A 22954-nucleotide genomic window follows, 5' to 3' on the forward strand; every position below is an offset into this window, starting at 1 on the left:
GGGAGGTTGGGGCCGGGGTAGGCCCTGGACCCACTCTGTGTGTTCCACAAGCAGGCGGTGGTGGTTCCTTTAGCAAATCCTTGCTGGGCGCCAGGCGTGTACTGCATGCCAGGCTCTGTGGCCCCTGGACAGACCTGCCACCCTCTCGCCCTTGAGGTGCTAGTAGTGCAGTGGTGCAGCCCCTTGGCCACAGGGGGAGGAAGGGGGCTCAGGGCGTTCCAGACCAGGAACTGCCTCTCCTTCACGACGGGGTGATCTTTACTGCAGAAGGGTCCCATTAGCCCCAACTCCCCTCCCCCACCCCGGGGGGCTGCCGGCAGCCTCGTCCCAACACACAGTATAGCTCTGGGAGGAAGAAAACACTGATGTAATGAACTCCCTTATTGGGCAGGAATGGCCATTTCCCGGCTGGTGTGAGTTCTGGCCACTTTCTTCTTGGTAGATTTTTTTTATTTAAAGATTGCTGTGAGATTGCCCCAGTTCTAGTGCCTGAGACATGGTCATGAAAAAGAGAAGGAAAGAAAAGAGGAAGGGAGGGAGGGAGGGAGGAAGGGAGGAGGAAGGAAGGAGTCGAGGTTAAAGTGACTCAAGGTCACTTTAATGTGCTGTCCTGCTCTCCCTCCACCCTGTGTGGAAGCTGTGTGGGCCCAGGTCCTTGTCCTGCCATCTGTTGCCAGCTTCCCTGTACGAGGACCCTGCGCAAAGATTCCCACGTTTCTGAATGGGGTCCTGCCTTGATGTCATAGGTCCCAGTGGGTCCTGGACACCCCCTACCTGATGGGGCAAGGCTGGGCCTGAGGCTCAAACACAGAAACCTTTGACCCTTGTCACCATTCATGTCCCGTCTCCTCGTGGATGCACAGACACTCCCTCCCTTAACGACGGCAGGGGGATGCCTTTAGCATCTCTTATTCGGTGTCCAATGCTCTTCCTGGCCCACAGGGCCTCTTGGATCAGACCGTTCCCCCCGCCAGGGCCTCCGTCTCCCTTGTGGTCTGAAGCTGAGATAATTCCTTAATCCCGGAAATGCAATTTATATCTTCATCTGTTGAAGGCGCCAGCGGCGTCGCAGCGCTGCTCTGGCCTGTCCTGTGGGGTACCGGTCTTCTCATACTGGGGGAGTCTGGGCCCCTGGAGGCTGCAGTTTCATTTCTGAGCCGGTGTAATGTGTCCTGATTGCATAGAGCATCCCCCTCAGCAACGAACGCTCAGCAACGAGTATCTGAATGAACAGCTGTAAACCGAATGAAGGAACCCGGGGGGCCCAGCGCCCAGCCTTGGAGACAGGCTGGCCCTGGCGAGGCGGACCAGACGAGGGTGCTCTGTGCCAGGCTGCCGCACGGGGGGCGGGCGTAGGGAGGGGAGCGCAGGGGAGCCAGTGGCGGGGAGCCCGACCGAGGGAAGACCCTGGGCTCAGGCGGGCGGGCGTGAGCGGAGCAAACCCCAGGACCCACACCCCGGGGGACCCACAGGGGCCGGGGCTCCTCGCCCCCATCTTGGCCAGACACCTTGACTTCCGACCAGGCCTCTGAGCTACCTGTGATGCAGCTGTGAGTGTCCCCCTCACTTCCCCCTTCCCCGAGGATCCGGCCCGCACCTGCTGTCCAGCTCTGGGCGTTAGAGCAGTGAGACGGCAAAGCTGCGTCTTTATAAAGCCTGCTTGCCAGCGGGGACAACAGATCTGCACACTCGGGCGAGGAGTGCTGCAGGCAAGGCGGCGGGAAAGCAAATGGGTGCCCGGGCGGGGTGGGGGGGCTGTCCTGGAGAGGCCTCCCCACCACGGGACACTTGAGCAGAGCCCGCCAGGAAGGCCTCAGCCACGCGGGGACAGCGGCAGCAGCAGGAGCCCACGGGGCGGCGGTGCAGGGCCAGGCCAGCCCCTGGCCGCACCCCACAGCTCCACTGCAGACACTCAGGGAGCACACAGGCGACAGGAGCACTGGGGCCCTGTGTCACATGAGGACAGTGAGCTCAGAGAGGTGAAGGCGCAGACTCAAGGCCACACAGCTGCTAGTCAGCAGGTCTGGGCGTCAGACTCCCGCCTGTGGGCCTTCGTGCTCAGCCCGACCAGCCCCGCCTGCCACCCCGGCACCCTCAGCCCGGCCAGCCCTGCCTGCCACCCCGGCCCCCTGTGCATGCACAGCCTCGGTCCAGCGCCCCCTCCCTCGAGGCGGGGCAGGGGTGTCAGCGCAGCCCGCGGGCCCCTTCTCCGTGGCTCCTCTCCAACCGGCCTCCTGCTCCAGCCCAGCCTGACGGTCTCTGGACACCCAGTTAAATGCCTAATTGGAGCCAATGGTTTGGAGCCCCCCGGCTCCCCTGACGCCCCCGCCCTGCCCTTCACAGCCCGCTCGGCCTTCCAGTTGCTCTCTCGCGCCTTCCCTGCAGTCTCTCCCCTTCTCCGAGGTTGGGGGCTTCTCTGCCTTGGCCACATCTGCTGGGGCATCCATCTCCATCTCCCTGGGAACCTCCTGACCTCTCCCTGCCCCTCGCCTGTTCCCCCCTGACCCGTCCCCCCCCCCCCGGTCCCTTCTGGGTTGCCCATCCCCATGACCTTCAACCTCCTTCCCCCTGCGCCCGAGGATTGTCTAAGGTGACAGGAGGGACAACCAAGCCAGGTGTGAGCATGTACACGCACACCTGAGCCCGCCAACTGCAGGCCGTGAGGCGCTGTCCTCCATCCTGTGCATGGTCACCCGGCTTGGCCTTGGAGCAGAGCCTGAGCGCTGACCCGGCGCTCACAGGTGGCTGCGTCGGATCCCCTCAGGCTATGGCTAGGCGAGGGCACTGTAGCTCAGAGGGAGCAGATGACTGCCAAGGTCAAGTCACCCATTGGCGGCAGACTTGGCGTCTCCAGAGGCCTGCCCACCTGATGGTACATGCTAGCAAGCCCCACCCCCCCCAGCCCAGGTTAGAGCTCTCTGGGGTTCTCTGCCCTCCAGCAGGAAGTGGAGGTCAGTGCTACAGTCTGGGAGACGTGAAGGACTCACCCTCCTGCCCTGCGGAGCCCGCAGCATTTTGTTCTGACAGGGCTGGGACGTGACCGGGCTCGTGGTCACAGAATACCAGAATTCTGCAGGCAGGAATGTTCTGGAGAGAGAGGGCTTTCCTTCTCCTCTCATTTTAAAGATAGGAAATCAGACCCAAAGAATGAATCACGGTCACATTCCCTAGGAAAACCAGCTCCTTAAGGCTTTCGGGAATCCATGGCGTGTGCCAAACCCATGGACGTTTATTTTTCACGTTAGAATTTTTTTAAAAAATGGTTTCCAATACATAGGAATTTCACATAAAATTCAAGATCCCCAGCATCTCTTGAAAAAGGATGACATGAGGGGACCATGGAACTCAGGGCCTAATTCCTACCAGGCATTAACCGGCCGTTGCTGTGGAGGGCTGCCCCAGATGCCACCACAGCTGGGCACATGTCCCCTGTTTCTTCCATCACACCAGGCTTCTACTTAGAGAACATTCAGGAAGAAGTCTAGATGGGCTCTTTCTCACTTAGGCTCCTCATAACGTAACGCTGAAGCAGTTATTCTTAGATTCTCTCATTTCCTTACTGTCACTTGATAAATTCCCCAGGTTTCTTTTCTGATAGCTGTTGTTTTATAAACAAAAAGAAATCTCTCTTCTTGGATTAACTCCTGCGTTTCATGGCCTCTTGGGCCACCACGTTTAAGCTATTAGGTGGGTGTTCCCCTTTTCCAACACCAGGCTTAAGTGGGACCCGAGTTGAGGTACTCGCCCGCTCCTTCCTCCGGGCCCAGTGGGGAGCCAAATAAACAGGGTCCTTCCCGAGCTCTCCTTGATCCTCGTATTACCAGTTACGTACATCACAAACCACAGTTGACGGAAAGTTTAGTCTGATGTCCAAGTCAAAGTCCGGCCCCGGCCAGAACTCAGCCTGTGGCTGTGGGCAGGCAAGTGCTCTGAGTCTTCCTTTCCCTCCACCTTCCTTTCTTCTTCTCTCCTCCCCCTTTGGACCGTTCACCGACATAGGCCTCTTGGCAGGTCTTCTCCTGACCAGTGTCCGGGCCCTCACAGACTTGGGCGACCCCAGGAAGGGCTCCATGAGGCCCAAGAGCACTTGCAGTGATGCACACGGGCTGGACACAACCTGTGAGTCTCCAACGACAGTCATAATGGCAGCCCTTTGGCAGGGAAGACAGTCTCCCCCATCCCCTCTTGATTGCCCTCAGAGTGTGGAGATGGTCTCTGGAACAGCGCACCTGGTGGTCTAGGTAGCCAGACTCTGAGTGCCTGCAGAGCCAGAGGAATGACTTTTCCCCGGGCACATTTTGGGGGGACATTATTAGAATGTCACATGACTGCCGATGAGTACTTACTTACTCAATTTTCTTTTTTTTTTTTAAGCATTTTAGTTATTTTTAGTTAAAGAAAAACAGACTTTTCCAAGGGTGACAAAGTGAACTGAAGGTCAGATGGAAGGAAGCAGGGTGTGTGGACTGTTCAAAGCTCTTGCTCCAAAATCTGGAGGCGAGGAAAGAAGGTCCTCCCAAGAATTCAAGGGTGACTGGCCAGCAGAGGGATGACTTTGATGACTTTGGGCACTGGATCAGTCTAAGTAGGCTCTAAGGTGATTTGCACCTGCTAGTTGGTTGACATGATTAATATTATCACTCTTAGGGGCTATTACATTAAGGAATGACGCAGGAAGCCAAGAGAGTGGCTTATTCAGTTGGATTCTGAATCACAATCAGGAAATAGTCTTTATCTGGTGCAACCATAATTTCATTTTTCTTGGAGCGAATTCGAAGGAAGGTGAGGTCATTCTGGGGGTCAATTTCACGCACGGTGCTCCGGGCCTTCAAGATGAAGTTGTGCGTGAGGTTGGCATACTGTGTGGTAGTGGGATTGTCCATGGTGCTCTTGATGGGAATGCCTTCTGTGTTCACCACGATGATGCCCTGTACTCCCTTCTGGCTCTGAAGTCGCTTCAGTGTCTCCTCCACCTCTGCCTCTAGGTCATGCCACTGTTCCTTTTTCCTTTTCCATTTTTCTTGTGGGCGTTACGTTTTTAAGTAAGAGCTTTGATTTCACATTTCAGGAGTCTCTTCAAGCTTTCATTTCCAACCGATCCCGTAGCTCCGCGACGCCGGTGCTCAGTCCTACTTACTCAATTTTCAAAACGTTGCCTCAAAACTGGAAGGATGGGTTGGGCCACCCCACTCACCCACCATCCCCCCTGGAAAGTAGTTCTAGCCACTGTGGTTTTGGCAAATCAGCTGTTGACCAGAACGTAATAACAGAGCTAACGCTCAGGGCTCATCGGTAAGCTCTGACCTCGTCCTGTGAGTCGTGGTTCAAGCCCTGACAATGTCTTTACTTGTTCGTAGAGGCGGATGACAGAGTTGTGAAGGCCCCCAAGGTCAGCGAGCCCAGGCCTCCCTCAGCCCCCCTGGGAGCCCGCGCCCTGCACACACCCTCCCCTGGATGAGCGTTGCTAGAGGGAGATCCTGTTCTCTGCAACACCCTTGTCGTGCGCCTGCCTCCTCCCAACACTTGCCCTTGTCCTGATGCGGAGGCAGCCCCGACGGCCGGTGGGAGAAGCCAGGAGTCAGCTGTGGTTTAGAAGGAGGCCGCGCACGGATTCGCAGGGCTCTCTGCTCCCTGCCTGCTACAACCCCAGTTGAAGGCTGGGGGCCAGTGCCCAGGTCCTCTCTGTCAGATTCCTAGAAGGGATAAGGTCTGCATCAGAATGGGACTCTTAACAGGAAAGGAGCAGAGCTCGCAGACCCTGGAGGGAATGGCGCCGCCAGGACTGGAACCACAGCCTGTGTGCCTGAACCCACTGCCCTTTCTCCTGCTCTGCACTTCAGCTCTTAGTCCAAAGGCATCTCTTGGGGGGGATGACAGCACCCTGCCTGGACACAATGGCCCCTGGCATCCGTCATGCACTCTGTACTTTCTCGAACCTGTCACACGTTACCTTGCTGGGTTCCCAGCAGCCCTGTTAAATGATGTAGGCGAAGATTGTGACACCCATTTGCTATGTGATAAAATCAAGGTTCAGGGGGGTTACAGGCCCAGCCCAACTTTGCATAGCAACCCCAGGGATGGGAGGTAACACATGTCTTACACTTGGTAAATGCCAGGCTCATCGTGCTTGTGTTCTCTCCTTGGAGATAGGCCCGTGTTAACCACCTGGGAGCCAACCCACTGATTTCCTCTTCCACAGATAAGAAAACTGGGGGAGCCTTTTCCCAAAGTCAGGGTCAAAGAGCCAAGGGAAGGAGCCAACACCAAGGCCTAGGCCCTCTGTCGTGGTCTCTCCAGCAGTGCTGAGATCTGAACTTGGGGTGCCAGCAGGGCTGCTTTCCTGAGGCCTCTCTCCTGGGCCTGTGCATGGCCGTCTCCTCTCCATCCTCACGTAGTCTTCCCTCTGGGCAGGCCTGTGCCTTCATCACCTCTTCCTAAAAGGACTGCAGGCATTTTGGATTAGGACCCACTCATAAGACCTCATTTTGTCTTCATTTTCTCCTTGAAGACCCTGTCTCCAAATACAGTCACATCCTGAGGTCCCGGGAGTCAAGACTTCACCACACAAATTCGGGACCTAATTCAGCCCGGACACACCCTGGTGGCCTGCATCTCTTCACTCAGTCAACCCTGTCTCTGGTAGACTTGCATGGACAGGGAGGGATCTCACCCCACAAAGCCCTGCTCAGGGCTGAGAGTCCCTGTTCCCCACACTGGGCCTACTGTTTTTGAAATTATCGGGAGCCCTGGTAGGAGCCCTGAGGTGGGGAGTGGAAATCTGGAAGATCAGCTGTCAGCCCCCGCCAGTTCTGTCAAGGACTTGGGCAGTCACGTCCACCCCCAGCCTCCCTAGCAGAGCTTCCCCAAGGAAGCCCGTGTCCCAACATCTTGCACCGGGGAAGGCTCTGGCTCCTTGGATGGGGCAGGAGCCCAACAGGCCCCTGGGGGGCAGGGACATTGGAGGCCGAGGCTCCGTGGCTTGAGCCAAAAACTTGAGAACGGAAAGAGGGATTCTCAGCACCCCTGAGGGCATTGGTTTGGAGGAGGTTTGGAGGACAGCAGCCTTCTCACGCACACGAGGGCAGGACTTCTCCTAAGTGCCGGGCACTGTCTACTCACCTGGTGTGCCCATCTGATTCTTCCTCAGATCCAGTACAGCCCCGAGAGGCAGGGATTCCCATCCCCATTGCACAGACATGGACATGGAAGCTCTGAGAAGGACGGTGCCTTCTCCAAGGCCAGACGGTATTCCAATGGCTCCAATAAGGAAAATGTTAGTGCTCCAGGGATGTCCAAAGCTGTCCAATCATAAGAAGCATTGAGGGCACTCGTTTATAAAAGGATACAGATTCCCAGGCACTTTGCTGCAGATTCTAATTCAGGGAGTCTCAAGTCAGGCTCAGGGAGAAAATTAAGACCAAATGAGGTCTTATGAGTGGGTTGGGGACCCTGTAGTTATAGCAAGGACACCAGGTGATTCTCACTCTTGTGAGTTTGGGAATGTGTGGGTTGAAGAGCATGACTGTTCCTCACGTCCCCAAGCAGGAGTGACGGCCACCTCCTGGAAGACCCCAGCCCAGGTTGCATTGTCCCCTCCTGCTCGTCACCTGCTGATGGCCCTGCCATCAACTGAGTGAGGTCTCTGTCCCTCACACTGTCTTTGCATCCACGTCCCAGCCGCCCTGCTGAGACTCTGAGTGCAGTGGGGGCTGCTGGGGAGGGGTGGGCGACGGACGCCTCCTGCCTCCCCGCAAGGACCTCCCCTTTTTGCTAGGCCACCCCCCACCCCATCGCCATCCCACCTGCATTTCTGACTTCCCTTCCGGGACAGGGCAGGTGAGTGATTGTGTTAAGGGCCGATCCCTTGTGTGTTTTTTTGTACAAGGTCAGCTTCTAGCAATTTCTTTTTTTCCAAACACCCGGAACTGCTCTTGTCCATGGACCTATGTGACCACAAGAAGCACAATGTGTCCCAGGAAAGGAAAGCAAATGGACGCCAGGTGCTCTGCAGAGCTCTGCTGGGCGTGCAAGGTAGTGGACGCCCCTTCACAGACCCCCTTGCGGCCCTCAGAGTTGGGCTGCACGTTAATTAGAAATCCAGAGGCCTGGAACAATGAAAATTACTTTGTGTTTCAATTTACTTTGTTCTCATTTTTTGACAGGGTCAAAGGTCACCTTCCCAGTTTGAATCTGAAAGCAAATTATAGCTGTGTCATTTTTATATTGATGCACGCAGGCGAGAGATCCCTGGCAAGCACGTCAGCCAGAGCCCCGGTGCGGCTGGTGTCGGTTTCTGAGCGCGTTGGCCAAAGCTGGGCCGCGGCCTTACGGTGGGCCGAGGTGGGCCGAGGACGGCGCGAAGCCCGGGCGGGCGGGAACGGTGAGCGGCAGGGCGCGGGGGAGGCGGGGCTCACAGGAGGTGCCCCCCCAGGGGCACCTCCCCGTGAGCCAGCCGTCGGGGACCCCGACACCGAGACTAAGGAGCCAAGGAAACCGTTCACTATGGCGATCGCTGCCCCACGAGGGCTGTCAGAACTGGGATTCGAACCCAGGCCTGCCTGACTCAAGGACCCGGAGCGTGACCTCAACCTCGTGTCATGGCAGCTGACAGTGACTGAAGGGGCTGCTCTAAGCACAGGTCTCCCGAGTGTCTCGTGTGCTCCCAGTAGCTGCAGAACTGTTTTCTGGAATCCGAAGCCTTCCTTGGGGCCTGGCCTGTGCCTGCAGCCTGTGCTCGGGCTCCCAGGGGGCTCCCGGGCGCCCCCCTCAGCCCGCGGCCCCAGAGGGCTCGCGGTCCACAGTCGGAAGCGTCTCCCCGACGGCTGTCGGTCCCGAGAGCAGGGATTCCAAAGCAGAATATGAACAAAAGTTGGGAAATGGCCCCGTGTTCGAATATTTCTCAAATACAGAATTGCCCTTTCCCAGTAGCAGGTAGGAGATGTCAGTGTGTCAATAAGCCGCGGGGCCGGCAGTTTTAAAATATTAATGATTTCTAGAATTGAAAATGCAAATAGCTGTCCGGAGCTCGTCCACTTGGCATTAAAGAGAAGGGCTCTGACGGGACACCGTGGGGATCGGCATCGGAGACTCGGGCCTTCCCAGGACACGGGACACGAGCGGACGTTTGCCAGCCGGTCACTGCGGCGTCAGCGCCCTTGAAGCCCAGCCCGCCTGGCTCGCCTTCTTCCCGGGACTCGGGTTAGGCTGGGCGCCAGAGGGCGAGGCCTCGAGGCCCAGCGAAGGGTGGCCGGTCCCGCTCACCGGCCCCCGTGCAGAGCAGCCCCGTGCCCACCTCCGATGACCCGGCCCAGGGAGGGGGCGAGGACAGACGGGAGCCCCGGCCCTGCGCTCGGCCCGCAGCGGGGCGGTGATCGTGGCGGCCCCGAGCTCGGCGAGAGAGGGCGCTGGCCTGGGGCGCCCGCGTGTCTGTCCGGGGCCGCCTCTCGGGTCCAGCGCCTGCGCCCCCCTCTCTCGAACCCTCCGGGTTGCTGGACTGTCCTCCTCTCAGCCCCCAGGCCTCCCTGACGAACGTGCTTTCCCTTTCGTCACGTCACCTGCTACTAGATGTGAAGTTTCTGGGGAGCAGCCCGTGACCGCACGGTCTCGCCACCCCGGAGGCTCTGTGCTCATGCGGGTTAGGCACGGCCGTGTGAGCCCAAGGGACTGGGGCGCTCCTGACGGCCGGCAGACCCCAGGCTGTGGAGCCGGTTTGGTCCCCGGGGGCCGGGCCTCCTCAGCAGCTGGGGCGAGGGGCAAGCGCCCTGGGGGGGCTGGGTACCATCCGCAGGGCGGCGGGGGCACAGGGGTGCGGCCAGAGGGCAGGGTCCAAGGGAGGGGCAAGGGCGGGCCCCAGGGATGCAGCCCAGGTGCAGACACCCCCAGGGTAGTCAGCCCCTGTCTAGTCACCCCCCAGTGTGATCACCCCCCAGTGTAGTCACCCCCAGTGTGATCACCCCCAAGTGTAGTCACCCCCAGTGTGATCACCCCCCAGTGTAGTCACCTGCACCGTGAGGTCACCACCACCGTGAGATCACCCCCACTGTGAGGTCACCGGCGCGCTGTGAGGTCACCCCCGGCATGAGGTCACCCACACTGTGAGGTCACCCCCGCCGTGAGGTCACCCCTGCTGTGATGTCACCTGCACCATGAGGTCACCCCCACTGTGAGATCACCCCCACTGTGAGGTCACCCACACTGTGAGGTCACTTGCACTGTGAAGTCACCCCCGCCGTGAGGTCACCCGCACCGTGAGGTCACCCCCGCTGTGAGGTCAGCCCGCCATGAGGTCACCCCCGCGTGGCCCTGGCTGTAGGGAGCAGCCTCACGTGTCAGGGCTGTCAGGTTGCCCTCCCCCTGGACGGAGGCAGGGAGAGCCAGGCCTGCCACAGCCCTGTCAGAGCTCCGGAGGTGCATCAGGCCGCTGCCCGCTGCCACCCTGCTTCCCCGGGATGTGGTCAGTGTCAGGCAGTCAGCAGCCTCGGCCTCGGGGTCCCGGTCCCCCTCGCTCTGTGCTGGAGGACTAGCTCTCACAAGACAAGCCTCTTCATCCCGGAAATTGCGGGTGATCTCCCTGCCACCCCGGTGTCCGAGCACCTGAACCGGGTCACTCGTCGGCACTCACTTTATTGAACAGACGCATATTGATACGATTCACTGGGTGCCAGACCCCGTACTAAGTGCTCCCCGAGTGCCCTCAGACTCCACAGGACCTTTCATGTGAGGACTCCGGGTCTGGACTCAGGTCGTTCCCAACCTTCTGCTCTTGTGTGAACTGGCTGCGTGGGGTCCTGAGGACAGGAAGCTCTGGAGAGTGAGGCACTGAGCCGCCGGGGGCAAAGCCTGGGCTCCTGGACTCAGAGCGAGCTGGGCGCCCCTGTGGGGCCTGCGGCCTGGGGATCAGACACCTGTCCCCCAGGAGGTTGCGGGGAAGGAATGGGACTGCACGCAGCGTGGCCCCTGGGCCTGCCCAGAGCAGGTGCTGGAGTCCGGTGACTTCCCTGTGTCCCTCCCAGCATCCCAGGAACCTGCTCCTGGGTCCTGTGTGTGTCTGTTTGGGCCCTCGAGCCCCAGCTGCGAATGTATTGATCTTCCTCCTTCGTCCTTGGAAAAAGGCCTTTTCTCCTTCTCAGACATGTGGCCTCCGTTTCTGCCATAAATCCAATCTGTTTGCCCTAAGCTTTGGAGGTCCCCAGGGACACCGCACGCCCCTCTATCCCAGGACGGGCCTGCGTCTGTGAGAAATTATCTGCTTGATGTACGCGTGTCTCCTGTCCCCTCGCTCCCTGCCCTCTCCTCGCTATGACCAATATAGTCTGATCAGGGCCATGCCAAGCCACCTCTTGGGGCCTCCAGGCCTCCCGGATCGCAGCGCCTTAGAACTGGGGGGCTGCAAGACCATCTGAGAGACCCGTGGTGTAGCACGAGAGACCAGGGGCCGGAGGGCCTGGCCCGCGGGATCTCACACTGGACCCGCGCTCCTCGCTTGCAACGGCACCTAAGCAGGATGATTTGGGGGTGTGGGAGTTGGGCCTGGGCAGTTCTCAAAAGCTCCCTGGGTGGATCGAATACGCAGCCAGGGCTGAGAGGCAGAGAATAAGGTGTGTTTCTTGCCTGTGTGCCTGGAGACAAGCAGCGGGTGGCTGTCCACAGGGGCTCGTCACAGGGGCCCCAAGACCGGCCTTTCCCTCTGCAGCCCCGGAGCACCTGAACCGGGTCACTCGTCGGCACTCACTTTATTGAACAGACGCATATTGATATGATTCACTGGGTGCCAGACCCCGTACTAAGTGCTTTCCGAGTGCCCAGCTCATTTACCCCTCAGGGTGCAACAAGATAGCCCACCGTCATCCCCGTTTGATAGCTGAGAGGGCTGGAGGAGGCACAGGTGGGGGAAGCGGCTTGCCCAGGGTCACATGCCCAGATGGCGGTGGGGTCACCATGCTGCGACCTCCTCCAGCGCTCAGCACCTGAGGCCCGTGCCTTCCCAGGTGCGCGGGGCAGCCCCACGGTGGGGCCGCAGCTTCTGAAACCCACAATGCCAGAGGCCATCTTGGGGGGCCCCTGTGGTTTCCATCCCTCTCCTCGCTGGGCCTTTGAGGCGAGGGCACTTCCGCAGCTTCCCCGTGTCACTCAGCTGCAAACCCAGCTCAGCCGGGCTCCAGTCCAGGTGCCCCAGGGATCTTCGGAGGCCGCGTTTCTGTCCAGGGTCCAGGTTTATCCTAGAAGCCTTAGCCTGGGAGTCGCCACTCTGTAAACACACCCCCTGGAAATATGTTCTTGTAACTAAAGTTTTGACACTGTTTTATTCAGGACTGACTCCATTCAGTCCAAGCCACGAAGCCATGAAGACAGTGGGGCAAGATCATTTCCTAACTCAGGTTAGCACAGGTTTATTTTGTAGCAGCTGCAAAAATACCAATTATGGAAATAGAGGCAGAGAGTGAGCTCCGCGCTTGCGCCCCGTGCTGCGGAGGTTCACCGTCCCCCCGGCCGGCCGGGGCCACCAAGAGGCCCTGCTGCTCCAGCGGGCTGCCCGGCTAAAGGCATGTTGGCAACCCGCCTGGTTGGGCACTAAAGCTTCTTTTATCGAGAACTTGGCCGATCCAGTTTTCAAGTAGCGTGCCGAGGACTTGGGCAGTTAGAGCGTCAGCTGAGCTCTGTCAGCGGCTGTCCCTTCTGTTGCGTGTGTGCACAAGTCCAGCGGTGACGCTGTGGCCCAGAAGCCCGTGCAGAGCGTGGGGAGGTCGTGTGAGAACGGATCCCATGGTTCTGATCTAACCTGTGAAAATCCAGTTGACTGTGAGACCTTGATCAAGTCACTGTCTCTCAGTGTCTTGGCTGCAACATGGGGGAGGTTAACTAGGCCATACTCCGCTCTAGCCATCTCTGTTCTGTGGCCTGCGTGGGGCGTCAGGCCCCATCCTGAACTTCCCTGATCCTTAGGGTGGTGGAAACATCCTCACTGGAACAGAAAGGAATTACCACAGGGAGAGCTGGTGTTCAGTGCCGTGGGTTGCTTGCTAAGCCACGTAGGATGGTGTATGTTTTTAAATCCATGATCAGGGGCCGCTCCGTGCCAGGTGGTGGCTTCCTTGCAGAGTTCATATCGCTTTGACACAGTCCTTTTGTTTCAGCCACACTGATGCAGCTGCTCTGACACAATGTTTTTGGTATGGGGACAATCTGACACAGCCCAGGAAACAAACCATTAACACTTTCAGCCTTTTTTTTTTTAAGATTTTATTTATTTATTCATGAGAGACACAGAGAGAGAGAGAGAGAGAGAGAGAGAGAGAGAGACAGGCAGAGGGAGAAGCAGGCTCCATGCAGGGAGCCCGATACGGAACTCGATCCCGGGTCTCCAGGATCACACCCTGGGCCAAAGGCAGGGGCTAAACCGCTGAGCCACCCAGAGATCCCACCTTCAGCCTTTTTAAAAAACAATGCCGAATAAGGTGCCAAGGAGACGTTCCAGGCTGCCTCCCCTCGCCCCCCGAACGTCCCTCTCCCTGGTGAGACTTCTGGTGAGGGGGGTTAGGGACGGGGTGGGGGGAGAGATGGGCTCGGGTGGGCCCCGAGGGGAACGGGGCCACTAAGGAACCACTAGGAGCACAGGACAGAGTGGGTCAGACTGCACGGGCTGGGGGCCGCTCCCCACGATACCTGCTAATTTCGGGAGCATTTTATATTTAGATGCAGTCATTTCACAACTTTTTGCATTAAAATAACCATGTCCACATGCCCTTCTCTGTGTCAGGCACACAAACGAATGCCAGGGGGAGTTGAACAGGACAAGGCTTCTGCCCCCCAGCTCAGCCACCAGGGAGGACAGGCGGGGACAGGAAGCAAAGGAACGTCCTACCATGCAGGTGGGCCATCGCTGGAACAGGGCAGGGGCGAGGAGGGGAAGGAGCAGAGGGCGTCCCCCGACCCCACTGCCTGGCGGGGCCGAGGGCTCCCCAGGGCCAGGGGGTGATAGGGAGCCTGAGCAACACTTGCTGAATGTCCAAGAATAGCAAACGTTGAGGTGAGGCCTTATCACGTGACAAGGACTATTCCTGGTGCTTTGTTTTAACTCCTCCAGGCCTCACAGCTACCCAGAAATACGGTGATGATGGTGTGATTCCCCTGTTTGGGTGAGGAGACCGAGGCACCCAGCTGGGACCTGGCCTTCCCAGGACCACACAGCCTTCCCTAAGGGCCCCCCCGCTCTGGGAGAGGTGGAGAAGCCCCACAGCCCTAATGTGCATCCCCCAGGGATCCGGCCTGTCCTCACCAGTCCCCGGCTGTTTGACCTCAGATAATCAGTGGACCTCGGCCACATCTCCAGTCCTATTCTGAAGGCCCTCCCCTTCCCCAGCGTGCACCCCTCCATCCCTGTCAGCTGTATCTGTCACGCAGTCCGCACATGTGTCTGCCGGGTGCCACCTTAGACCCGGGCCCACAGCCCTTAGTAAGACCAAGCTCCTGTGGTCATGGGGCTACTGTGCACGTGGGAAGCAGAGACCTATGTGGTGAGGAGCCAGCCCCGTAGAGGCCAGGGGAGCCCCCCAGATGGGGCAGAGAAGTTGGAAAGAACCCCCATGGGACGGAGTGGGTGGGCAGGTGAGGGAGGGGTGAGAAGGGGGGTGGGGGTAGGCAGGGGACAAGCAGGCCGGAGTCAGCAGCTTGGGTTCGCTTCTAGTGGACGGGAGCTGCTCTAGGACCAGACCTGAAGCAGGAGAGTGGGGTCCCTGCCCCTGAGAAGGGATCACAGGCCCCAGGAGAGGATGGGAGGGGGCGCTGCTGTTCAGATGATACAGATGGGGGACTGAGCTTGAGTGGTGGCAATAGCCCTCTCCTCCCCGTGACAGCCCAAGTGCTTCCTACACTGTGGGGGCGCAGGCTCGTGGGAGTTCATCTGTCATGATTGCCCTCATCTCCCCCTCATCACCCACCCTTCCTTGCCTCCCTTGGCTGTTGTCACTCTGCAGTGTGTGTAACCACGTCATGGGTGAGCCATGGGTGAGTTTGTTTTCTCAGAGTCCAGAACAATCCAGCGTCCCTGGCTCATCTGAAGATGTGTTGAGAGAGAGAGGGAGAGAGAGAGAGAAAAAAAATCACACTCTTTAATAGAAATACTTTTCCTTCATTAAATGAAATCTCCAAAGCCCAGTAGCATTTTCGGTGCTTATATAAAGATGCCAGTGGGGATTTGAGATTGAGAGTGGTATTTTTATACAAGTCAATGAAGATCTCAATAGGAAAGAAAGAACACTCTTCAAATCTGAATTCCTCCAGCATTGGGCAAGATGGATCTTCAGCTCTGGGCATGGATCACATTACTCCCTGCCCTACCAGGAAACTCTTTTCCTGAAGCTACTTTGAGCACTCATAAATAGTGGTTCTCTGTTTGAGGCAATTGTATTAATAGTGTCTTTCCAAGCCTGCAAACCATTCACCTTGAATTTCTCTTTGTACGTCAATTCTGATGACTTTGTACAGAAACTCAGGAGTTAGTAGGAGTTTAAGCCAGAAGCAGACGTGTGTATGGGCCTGCAGTCCTGTACACCCACAGTAGCGTCTTTCATCGGGTGTAACTCAGGAATGAGGCTTCCTTTGGGGGGTGTCAGAAGAAAGACCGGTCTCAGGGGATAGAAGCAGATAGAAATTCCACCTGTGACTCTTGCTTGTTGGGTGGCCCTGGGCAAGGCACTTCACCTCAGATGTCTTGTCTGTGGTAGGAGGAAAATGAGACAGTTCTCCCCAGGTCCAGCGAGACCTGGATCATACTGTGTGAAAAGTACCTGGCACACAGAAACCGCTCAAAACCCATTCCTTTTTAACCACTTCTCACCTGACTATTGTTTAAAAATCTGCTAGAATCATCAATTTCATAGCAATTATTCTGGCTATCTCCTGCTAAGTAACACCCACCGCCACACACATCCGGTGCTTACAATGACCACGGTCTTGCATTTTGCAGACTACCTGCAGTCCCTGGGCTCCTTTTTGCTCCGTGCTATACGGGCCTTCAGCTGAGCTAACAGTTCAACTTTTTTCTTTCATTCCATATCTGGGAATATCCAACAGCTAATTCTACAGACGGAAAAACAGAGATGAGAGTGGGCCTAGGAAGGGGACCGTTTGGAACTATGTAGCAAGCTAAGGAAATCTCTTTTCTATTTTTTTTAAATTTTTAAAAGATTTGTATCTATTTATTCATGAGAGACACAGAGAGGCAGAGACACAGGCAGAGGGAGAAGCAGGCTTCCTGCAGGGAGCCCGGTGCGGGATTCGAACCCAGGACCCCAGGATCACAACCTGAGCCGAAGGCAGACGCCCAACTGCTGAGCCACCCAGGCGTCCCAGGAAATCTCTATTCTGAGCACCACCACCGTGTCAGGTCCTGTGAGGGGAGAAAACACTGGAAGGCACCAACTCCTGAGTTGCTGAGAGCGCCAGGCGGAGATGGGAGGGCTGGAGGGAGCGAATCTGTGGGCTCCTCAGGACATAGCCTGTGCGTTCGGGAGTGCCCCCCCGCCCCCCCTTCCTGCCCCTTCAGCTCCTTCCTCTGGGCACGGGATTGTCCCCGCAGTGGCTTCTTCTGGCAGCCAGCAGGTGCTCCCGCCACCTTCCGCAGCCAGCCGGGGAGCTGAACTCTCGCCTTCGCGCTGGAAAAATCCATTACCGACAAGTCATTTGTCAAAGCCAACTGTTTAGCTGCTTTAATTTACATATTTATCAAGTTTGATTAGAATGTATTGTCTTCGACTTTCATCCCAGCTTTCACCTCTTCTCGCCCTCTTTTCCTGGGGAAACTGTTTTTGTTGTCCTTGCTGCAAAAGGGCACCACGTAATTCAATTTGCATTTGCTAATAAGCTGAAACCCGATGTGGTGAGGAATTTCTGGAGGCTCAGAGAGATAAAAGGCAGAGCCCGTGTTGGGGAAAGCCTGGGCACTGGTTCTAGCCCCCAAAGCTCATTCTACCAAAGAGCAATGAGGGCTCTACAACTAGGCCAGGAGCATTTATCGAGCACCTTCTGTGTGCGATATCCTGGGAATGCAAATAGTTAAAAAGACAAAGTCATGGAGTCTACTGACCTCAGTGTCTGCATCTGTAAAATCAGGTAGTTGGACCAAGTGACCTCTAAGTGTAAGTTACCATTTTTAAAAATTTATTTATTCTTTTTTGAGCGGGGAGGGGGTGCAGAGGGAGAGGGAGAAAAGTCTCAAGCCAGCTTCCTGCTGAGTGTGGAGTCTGATGCGGGCAGGACTTGACGCTGGACTTGGGGCTCAACATGGGGCTCAATGTCACGTCCCTGAGCCGAAACCAAGAGTTGGACGCTTAACTGACTGAGCCACCCAGGCGCCCCCGTTAGTTACCATCCTTTGAACACAGGCCATGTGCGTCAGGTCAGGTGCATAGACCCAGTGCATTACCTCAGTTCATTCTTACAAGATCCCTTGTCAGAATCACAATCCTCATTTTGCAGAGGAAGAAATGAATGATCTCGGAGCTCAATGCCATGTGCAGCAGAGCTTGGCTTTACCCCTCCTGTTTGACTCTAGAATTTAAGTTTAAATTCAAACTGCCATACCAGGCTTGAGCTCTCTTCTCCATTAGTCTTTGAGCTCCTGGACAGCGTCTGGTTCATCTCCATGTCCTCAGGGGCCAGCCCCAAGTTTGGCATTTGGTCAGTGTTAGGACGTACATATATAGAATTGCATTAAAAAAGAAAAAGATCCTTGGCCTTCCTCTTTTGGGGGCCTCGGGTGGGCCCTGTTCTCCTCAGCTACTTCAGCCAAAGGCTGGTGTAGCAGATACTGCGCACCACCCGACTCCCCTTCAGGACCAAGTCTCTCACTTTCCGCGAGTGGCGGTGGCTGACATCTCGCATCTGATTTCCTTCCAGAAACTTTCGCTCAGCCAAGGGAAGCTGCCTTGCCTGAGGTTACAGCCCTGCCCTGGAGGCAGCCCGCATCCAGTAAGCAGTCAATGCAAGACCCAGAGGCAGCCCCATTACCTCCTAGAACAACCGTGGAGGGCCCTCCTGGCCTGGAGCTCCCCATGGGATCCATTCAAGTCCCCACAGAGATGGTCCCAATCCCACATAACTCCCACCTCTCACAAGTGTCCCGGAGAGCAGTTCACAGTAAAGCTCCCGCGGGGAGTCTCAGTCTCCCTTCTGTTTCCCAGTAGACCCCACCTCAGCAGGAATTCAGAGAGGGCAGCTCCAGTTCTGACTCTCTGGAGGTGCTGGGAGGGTGGTGAGATCAAGACAGATGGCAGCAGGAAGGTCCCTCCTGCCGCCCCCCTATTCCCCGAAGCTTGCAAGCGTACCTCCTCCAGGGCCTGGAGTGCCAGCCCCGAGCAAGGAGGCTCTATAAACTTCCTAGCCCAGCAGGGGCGACCCGGGTGGAGCGCTGTCACGGTGACCATCAAGGTGACAGCTGGCCCTCACATTCTGTATTTAGGCCCCTAGCTCTTCGGCTTTCCTTCACTCCCCTTTCCTTCACTCCCCTGTCACACCCACCAGGCCGTTTCCAGGTGCCAGTCGGAGGGACATTGCTGAAGGCAGCCCTGTGTCATGAGAGGAGGCTGTGTGGACAGAGTCCCATGCCCTGGATTCCCGACCTGGCTCAACCAATCTCTAGCCCTGTGGGCTGGGGGCAAGTCACTTGTCCTTTCTGGGCCTCTCCCTTCATCTTCACAGTGAGGATGTTCTATCAGTGACCCCCCCAGGCTCTGTAGTTTTGATGGTCTCCGTGAGCCTCCTGTGAGTCAGAGGCCTTCTGACTGCTTTTTAAAGCCAAAAGAGTGGTTTTAATATGCTCTAGACATAGGAGGTGATCCAGAGAGGCTCCTTTTCCCAAAGGTCTGAAATTCTAGAAATAACGTTTCACTTCTCATCAGGAGCGCTTCTCTGTCATGAGCTCCATCCTCTCAACAGTAATCCCTGTTCTCATCTTCCATCTCATCGAGGGTAGAGATTCAGTCCCAGCCCTGGAGCAGGCATGAGTCTATCACGCAATTACGAGAGTTTAGGCTGCGGGAGAGCTGCACGAAGCTGAGGGAATGTGACCCAGAGGGCCGAGGGTCTAGGGGGTGGAAGGACTGACAGGTTGCCCACACCACGTTTTCTTACCAAGGCCCCGAGGCCCGGAAGAGCAGCTCCTGGCATTGGGCAGGACCGATCCAAGTTGTGGCTTTTGGTCCTGCCTCTGCGAGGTAGCACCTGACTTAAGACCTGCTGAGGGATCCAGATGAACTCTGTGAGGTCAGAGGCAGGAGGGGGAAGGCACTGTGGTCTTGGAGGGATCTGGGAAGACTTTTCAGAGGAGTTGGGGAAAAGATAGAAAGTCTAAGAGATAGAAAGTTTCCTTGGGAAGATAGTGACAAGGCCAATCTGAATAAGGTGAAATATTCTTATAGAGGCTTATAAAATATTAAAACCAGGGGCTATTTTGCCTCCAAGAAGACATTGGACATTTAGTGATGTGTGAAGCTATTTTTGATAGTCACAAGTGGGGAGAGGCGTGCTCCTGGAATCTAGTGGGCAGGGAATAGAGACGCATTGTACAGCGCACAGCACAGGGCCCTACACAAGGAGTTGCCCTGCTGAAAATGTTCATAGCGCTGAGAAACCCTATTCTTGTGGTTTTTCTCTCAATAAATGGGACCTGCTATTATAGCCAAAGCCATAGGGTAGGGACTTAAAGTCTCTTGCTTGAGGTTTATCTTGTGAGCTAGGGATTATTATTCTCATCTCACAGGGAACCGAGGCTCAGAATGTGTATGTAATTTACTGGAGGTCTCATGGACCATAATCTGTGGGGCCTGGATGTGAGCCCTGGTCCATCTGCTTGGGAAGCCAGAGGCCGGGACCCCCTCAGGAGACAGAAGAAACACAGGGACCAGTGGCTTTCTCAGTGTCCTGCATCCAACCCTCCCCTCCTGTTGGATCCACCCTAGTCAGCTTGGCTTCATCAGGTCCTCTCTCTACCCAGATGCATTCACGGGTTCTCCAGGGCCTCCAAGAAAGCCAAGCCCCGTCGATGCCTCCTAAACACCACTTTCTCATAAATGTATGTACAAGACAATTCTGCTCTTTGAGGGCGTTCTCACTATCATCCCCAGCTCCTGTTCCCTCATCATGGTCAGTATCAACAGCGGAGCGATATCCTCACCTGCCCCTCCAACGTGCCATATTCTATTCTAGAAGGAAGTCAAAAGGGTTGTGCTGAGGAGATCAAATATAGCACAACACGAACACCAGGGGTGGCCCAGAACAAGTCCTGGATACAGGATAGTGCCCACTTTCACTCCTCAAAGGAGGCACATCTGAGGAGAGTCTGGAAGGCTGAGTAGGAGCGAGCCAGACAGACAGACGAGTGGGGGCTGGCGTGCCAGGTGGCGTGGAGGTGGGGGAGACCATTCGTGGTTACGCCGCTGCCCGGAGGTGGCCGAGGCTGGGGAAGGGGCCAAAAGATGAGCGGCCACCAGCCCCAACAGATGAGGGGAGCCACACAGAGGAGGCTGGGCTGGCCTGGAGGACAGGGTCAGAGCTGGGCGAGTGGGACGCTCCCATATGGCTGCAGGAAGAGCACTTCGGTGGTGGCCAGGGCCAAAGAATGGAGGCAAGGACGTGCCAGCATGGGGAGACCAGTGACAAGGCCGCTCTAGTCCTGGGTGGGCCCTCAGGCACAGGCAGCTAACCGTGGATTTCTATTTCTGCACCTTAGCAGTTGCGTGGACCCGCCTGGGCCCTGGAGTGTTAGAGAAAACAAGGCAGCCGGCCTGGTTTGGAAACCAGTAGGAAGGTATTTTCTTGACTTTATGATGGTCTTCTGGGATCATGAAGTCTAGAAAATGACAAAGGCTTGCATTCGGGGTGGGGGTGGGGGATCCTTTTCCTGTTGTAACATTGCACATTCCCCTCCCAGCTCACACCCCTCCCTCCTCCACACTCACTCCCTGTGACAAGTTGTTGTCAGAATTACTGTCAGGGAAGATAGGGAACCTGAACTGGCCATGTGAACTTCTGGGAGACTTTTGTCCTCAGAGGGCCCAGCTAGTGCTCTCTGGGGCCTCTTGGCATCTTGTAGCAGCTCCAACCGCAGGTCCACTGATAACTGACCTGATCGATTAAGGCTCTCCTTCCACATTGACACCACGGTTATGGCCCTGGTCTTACTCAGGTTGGGGCATCAGGAGGTAAGATGCAGAACTTCTTTAGCCATCTCCAGGGGGATTATTTGTCTCTGGCTGCCTGACAACTTACTCTAGAACTCAGCGTGTAAGAAAACCAACTTACAATCTCCCAGTTTCTGTGGGCCTGGAGTGCAGTAGCAACTCCTCTGGGAGGCTCTGGCTCAGGAGGTTGGAGGAAGGCAGGGGGCCAGGGCTGCAGTCGCCTGGAACGGAGGGTACCCTTCCAAGCATGCTCACGTGGCTTGGCTGGCCTCTGTTCCTGGTACTTTGGTTCCTCACCAGATGGGCCTCTCCACAGGCTACCTGAGTGTCCCATTGTAGCAGCTGGATTCCTCAGTGTGGGCGATGAAAGAGAGAAAGACAGCAACCAAGATGAAAGCCACAGTCTTTTTATAACCTAATCTCAAAAAAATAACATGCCTCCACCCCAAGGTATTCTATTTGCTAGAGCAAGCCTGTCTGTCCAGCCCACAGTGAAGGGAAGTGGGTTCCTCTCCACCTGAGGAGGAGATTCACAAAGATTTTGTGGATGTGTTTTTGAAACCACCCCATGGACTTTATTTAATCTCCAACAGGTGTTAAGAGCATACATTTGAGATTCATAAAGACCTGGGGTTTCATCCAGGCCCCACAGGTTACTTATACATGAGTTCATTCATCACTTTTCTAGACCTCAATTTCCTATTCTGTAAAATGAGGGTAGGAATAGTAGACGTTACATTGGGTCACTATGAAAGTTAACTAAGGTCACACGTGTAAAGTGCCTGACACAGAGTAAGTACTGAATAAATAGTACTTGGTTGCTGTTGTAACTGGCCACCATTATTGTCCTCCTTCCCCAGAAGCAGAGTGGTGTGGGATTCAAGGAGACAGGTGAGTCAGGCTGCTGCCCCGGTGGGGCCTTTGCCAACCCTGGGCTGTGAGAACTAAGGCAAGTCACTTAATGTCTCTTGGCCTTGCTTTTCTGTAAAATGAAGATAATAATGGATAACAACTGGCTACCCAATAGGTGTTTGATAAATATTTTAGAAATAAGGAAAGAGTGGACGATAGAGGGATATGACGGCAAAGGGGTGCATGTGTATGCGTGCACGTGCATGCACATGTGTGTTGTGATGTTACACAAAGCACATTTGGCTTCAAACACCTGTCAACTGAGGGCCTGGTGTGGCTATCCCATCCCCCGTGAGCGTGTCCTTGTACCCTTGAGTGTGTCACCCTCAATGAACCTTCAGTTTCATCACCTCTTGCGGGTTGTTTTTGGTCTCATTGTTCAGCTGCTTTCCACTCTGGCTTTGTTCAAGCACACTTCCTCCATCATCCCCGCTGCCTCCTCCAAGAATATGTTTAATTGGCTTTGCACGAGTCTGGAGATTCGGTGACAGAAGGGGAGGGGGTGTCCCGTGTCACACCACCTCAGAGCTGCTACATTACCTTAAATTGATTTTGCAAATGAAAGCTAAAAGCTAAGCAAAGGCGACCCATCCATTTTGCCTAAAGATGATTATAATGCTCTTTTACGGCCTCCTAAATGACAAAGCAATTTGTTACCTGCCTGCGTCAACATTTGCTTATATTAGCACCCGAGATGCTTGATTTTTATTAGCCCCATGTTATCATTTTATGAAGACGCAGGGGCTCAGTAAAATTAGTGTGCAAATAGAATGCCCATTTTGCATTTCTCCGTGGTCAGCAGAAATGCTGAATGCAATTGAGTTGATACCAGGTCAGGGGAGACATCCATAAAGGTAGCGTTCACT

At 55.9% G+C, this 22954-nt stretch overlaps 2 protein-coding genes across 2 annotated transcripts in view; one reads left to right on the forward strand and one right to left on the reverse strand.

The window, feature by feature from the left end:
- AGBL4 (AGBL carboxypeptidase 4) overlaps window positions 1–22954 on the forward strand; it is a 1386151-nt gene that overhangs the window by 1241412 nt on the left and 121785 nt on the right. The gene's annotated exons all lie outside the window — the stretch shown is intronic.
- LOC129520444 (uncharacterized) lies at window positions 4367–11847 on the reverse strand. The gene is made up of 3 exons (XM_055341456.1): window positions 11842–11847; window positions 10326–10593; window positions 4367–5020 (listed from the first exon to the last, which is right to left on the reverse strand). The coding sequence occupies exons 1-3, from the start codon at window positions 11845–11847 to the stop codon at window positions 4692–4694; spliced, it is 603 nt and encodes a 200-aa protein (XP_055197431.1). The 3' UTR covers window positions 4367–4691.

The sequence above is a fragment of the Nyctereutes procyonoides genome, unplaced genomic scaffold (assembly GCF_905146905.1).
Source record: "Nyctereutes procyonoides isolate TBG_1078 unplaced genomic scaffold, NYPRO_anot_genome, whole genome shotgun sequence".
In the NCBI taxonomy this organism is placed as follows: Eukaryota; Metazoa; Chordata; class Mammalia; order Carnivora; family Canidae; genus Nyctereutes; species Nyctereutes procyonoides.

Bases quoted from the DNA above. Each gene is read 5' to 3' on its own strand.
- LOC129520444 (XM_055341456.1), bottom strand. The intron at 5,021-10,325 runs GTGAGGCTGCTC...AACGCCCACAAG, and splicing joins CAACCTGACAGCCCTGACAC to AAAAATGGAAAAGGAAAAAG.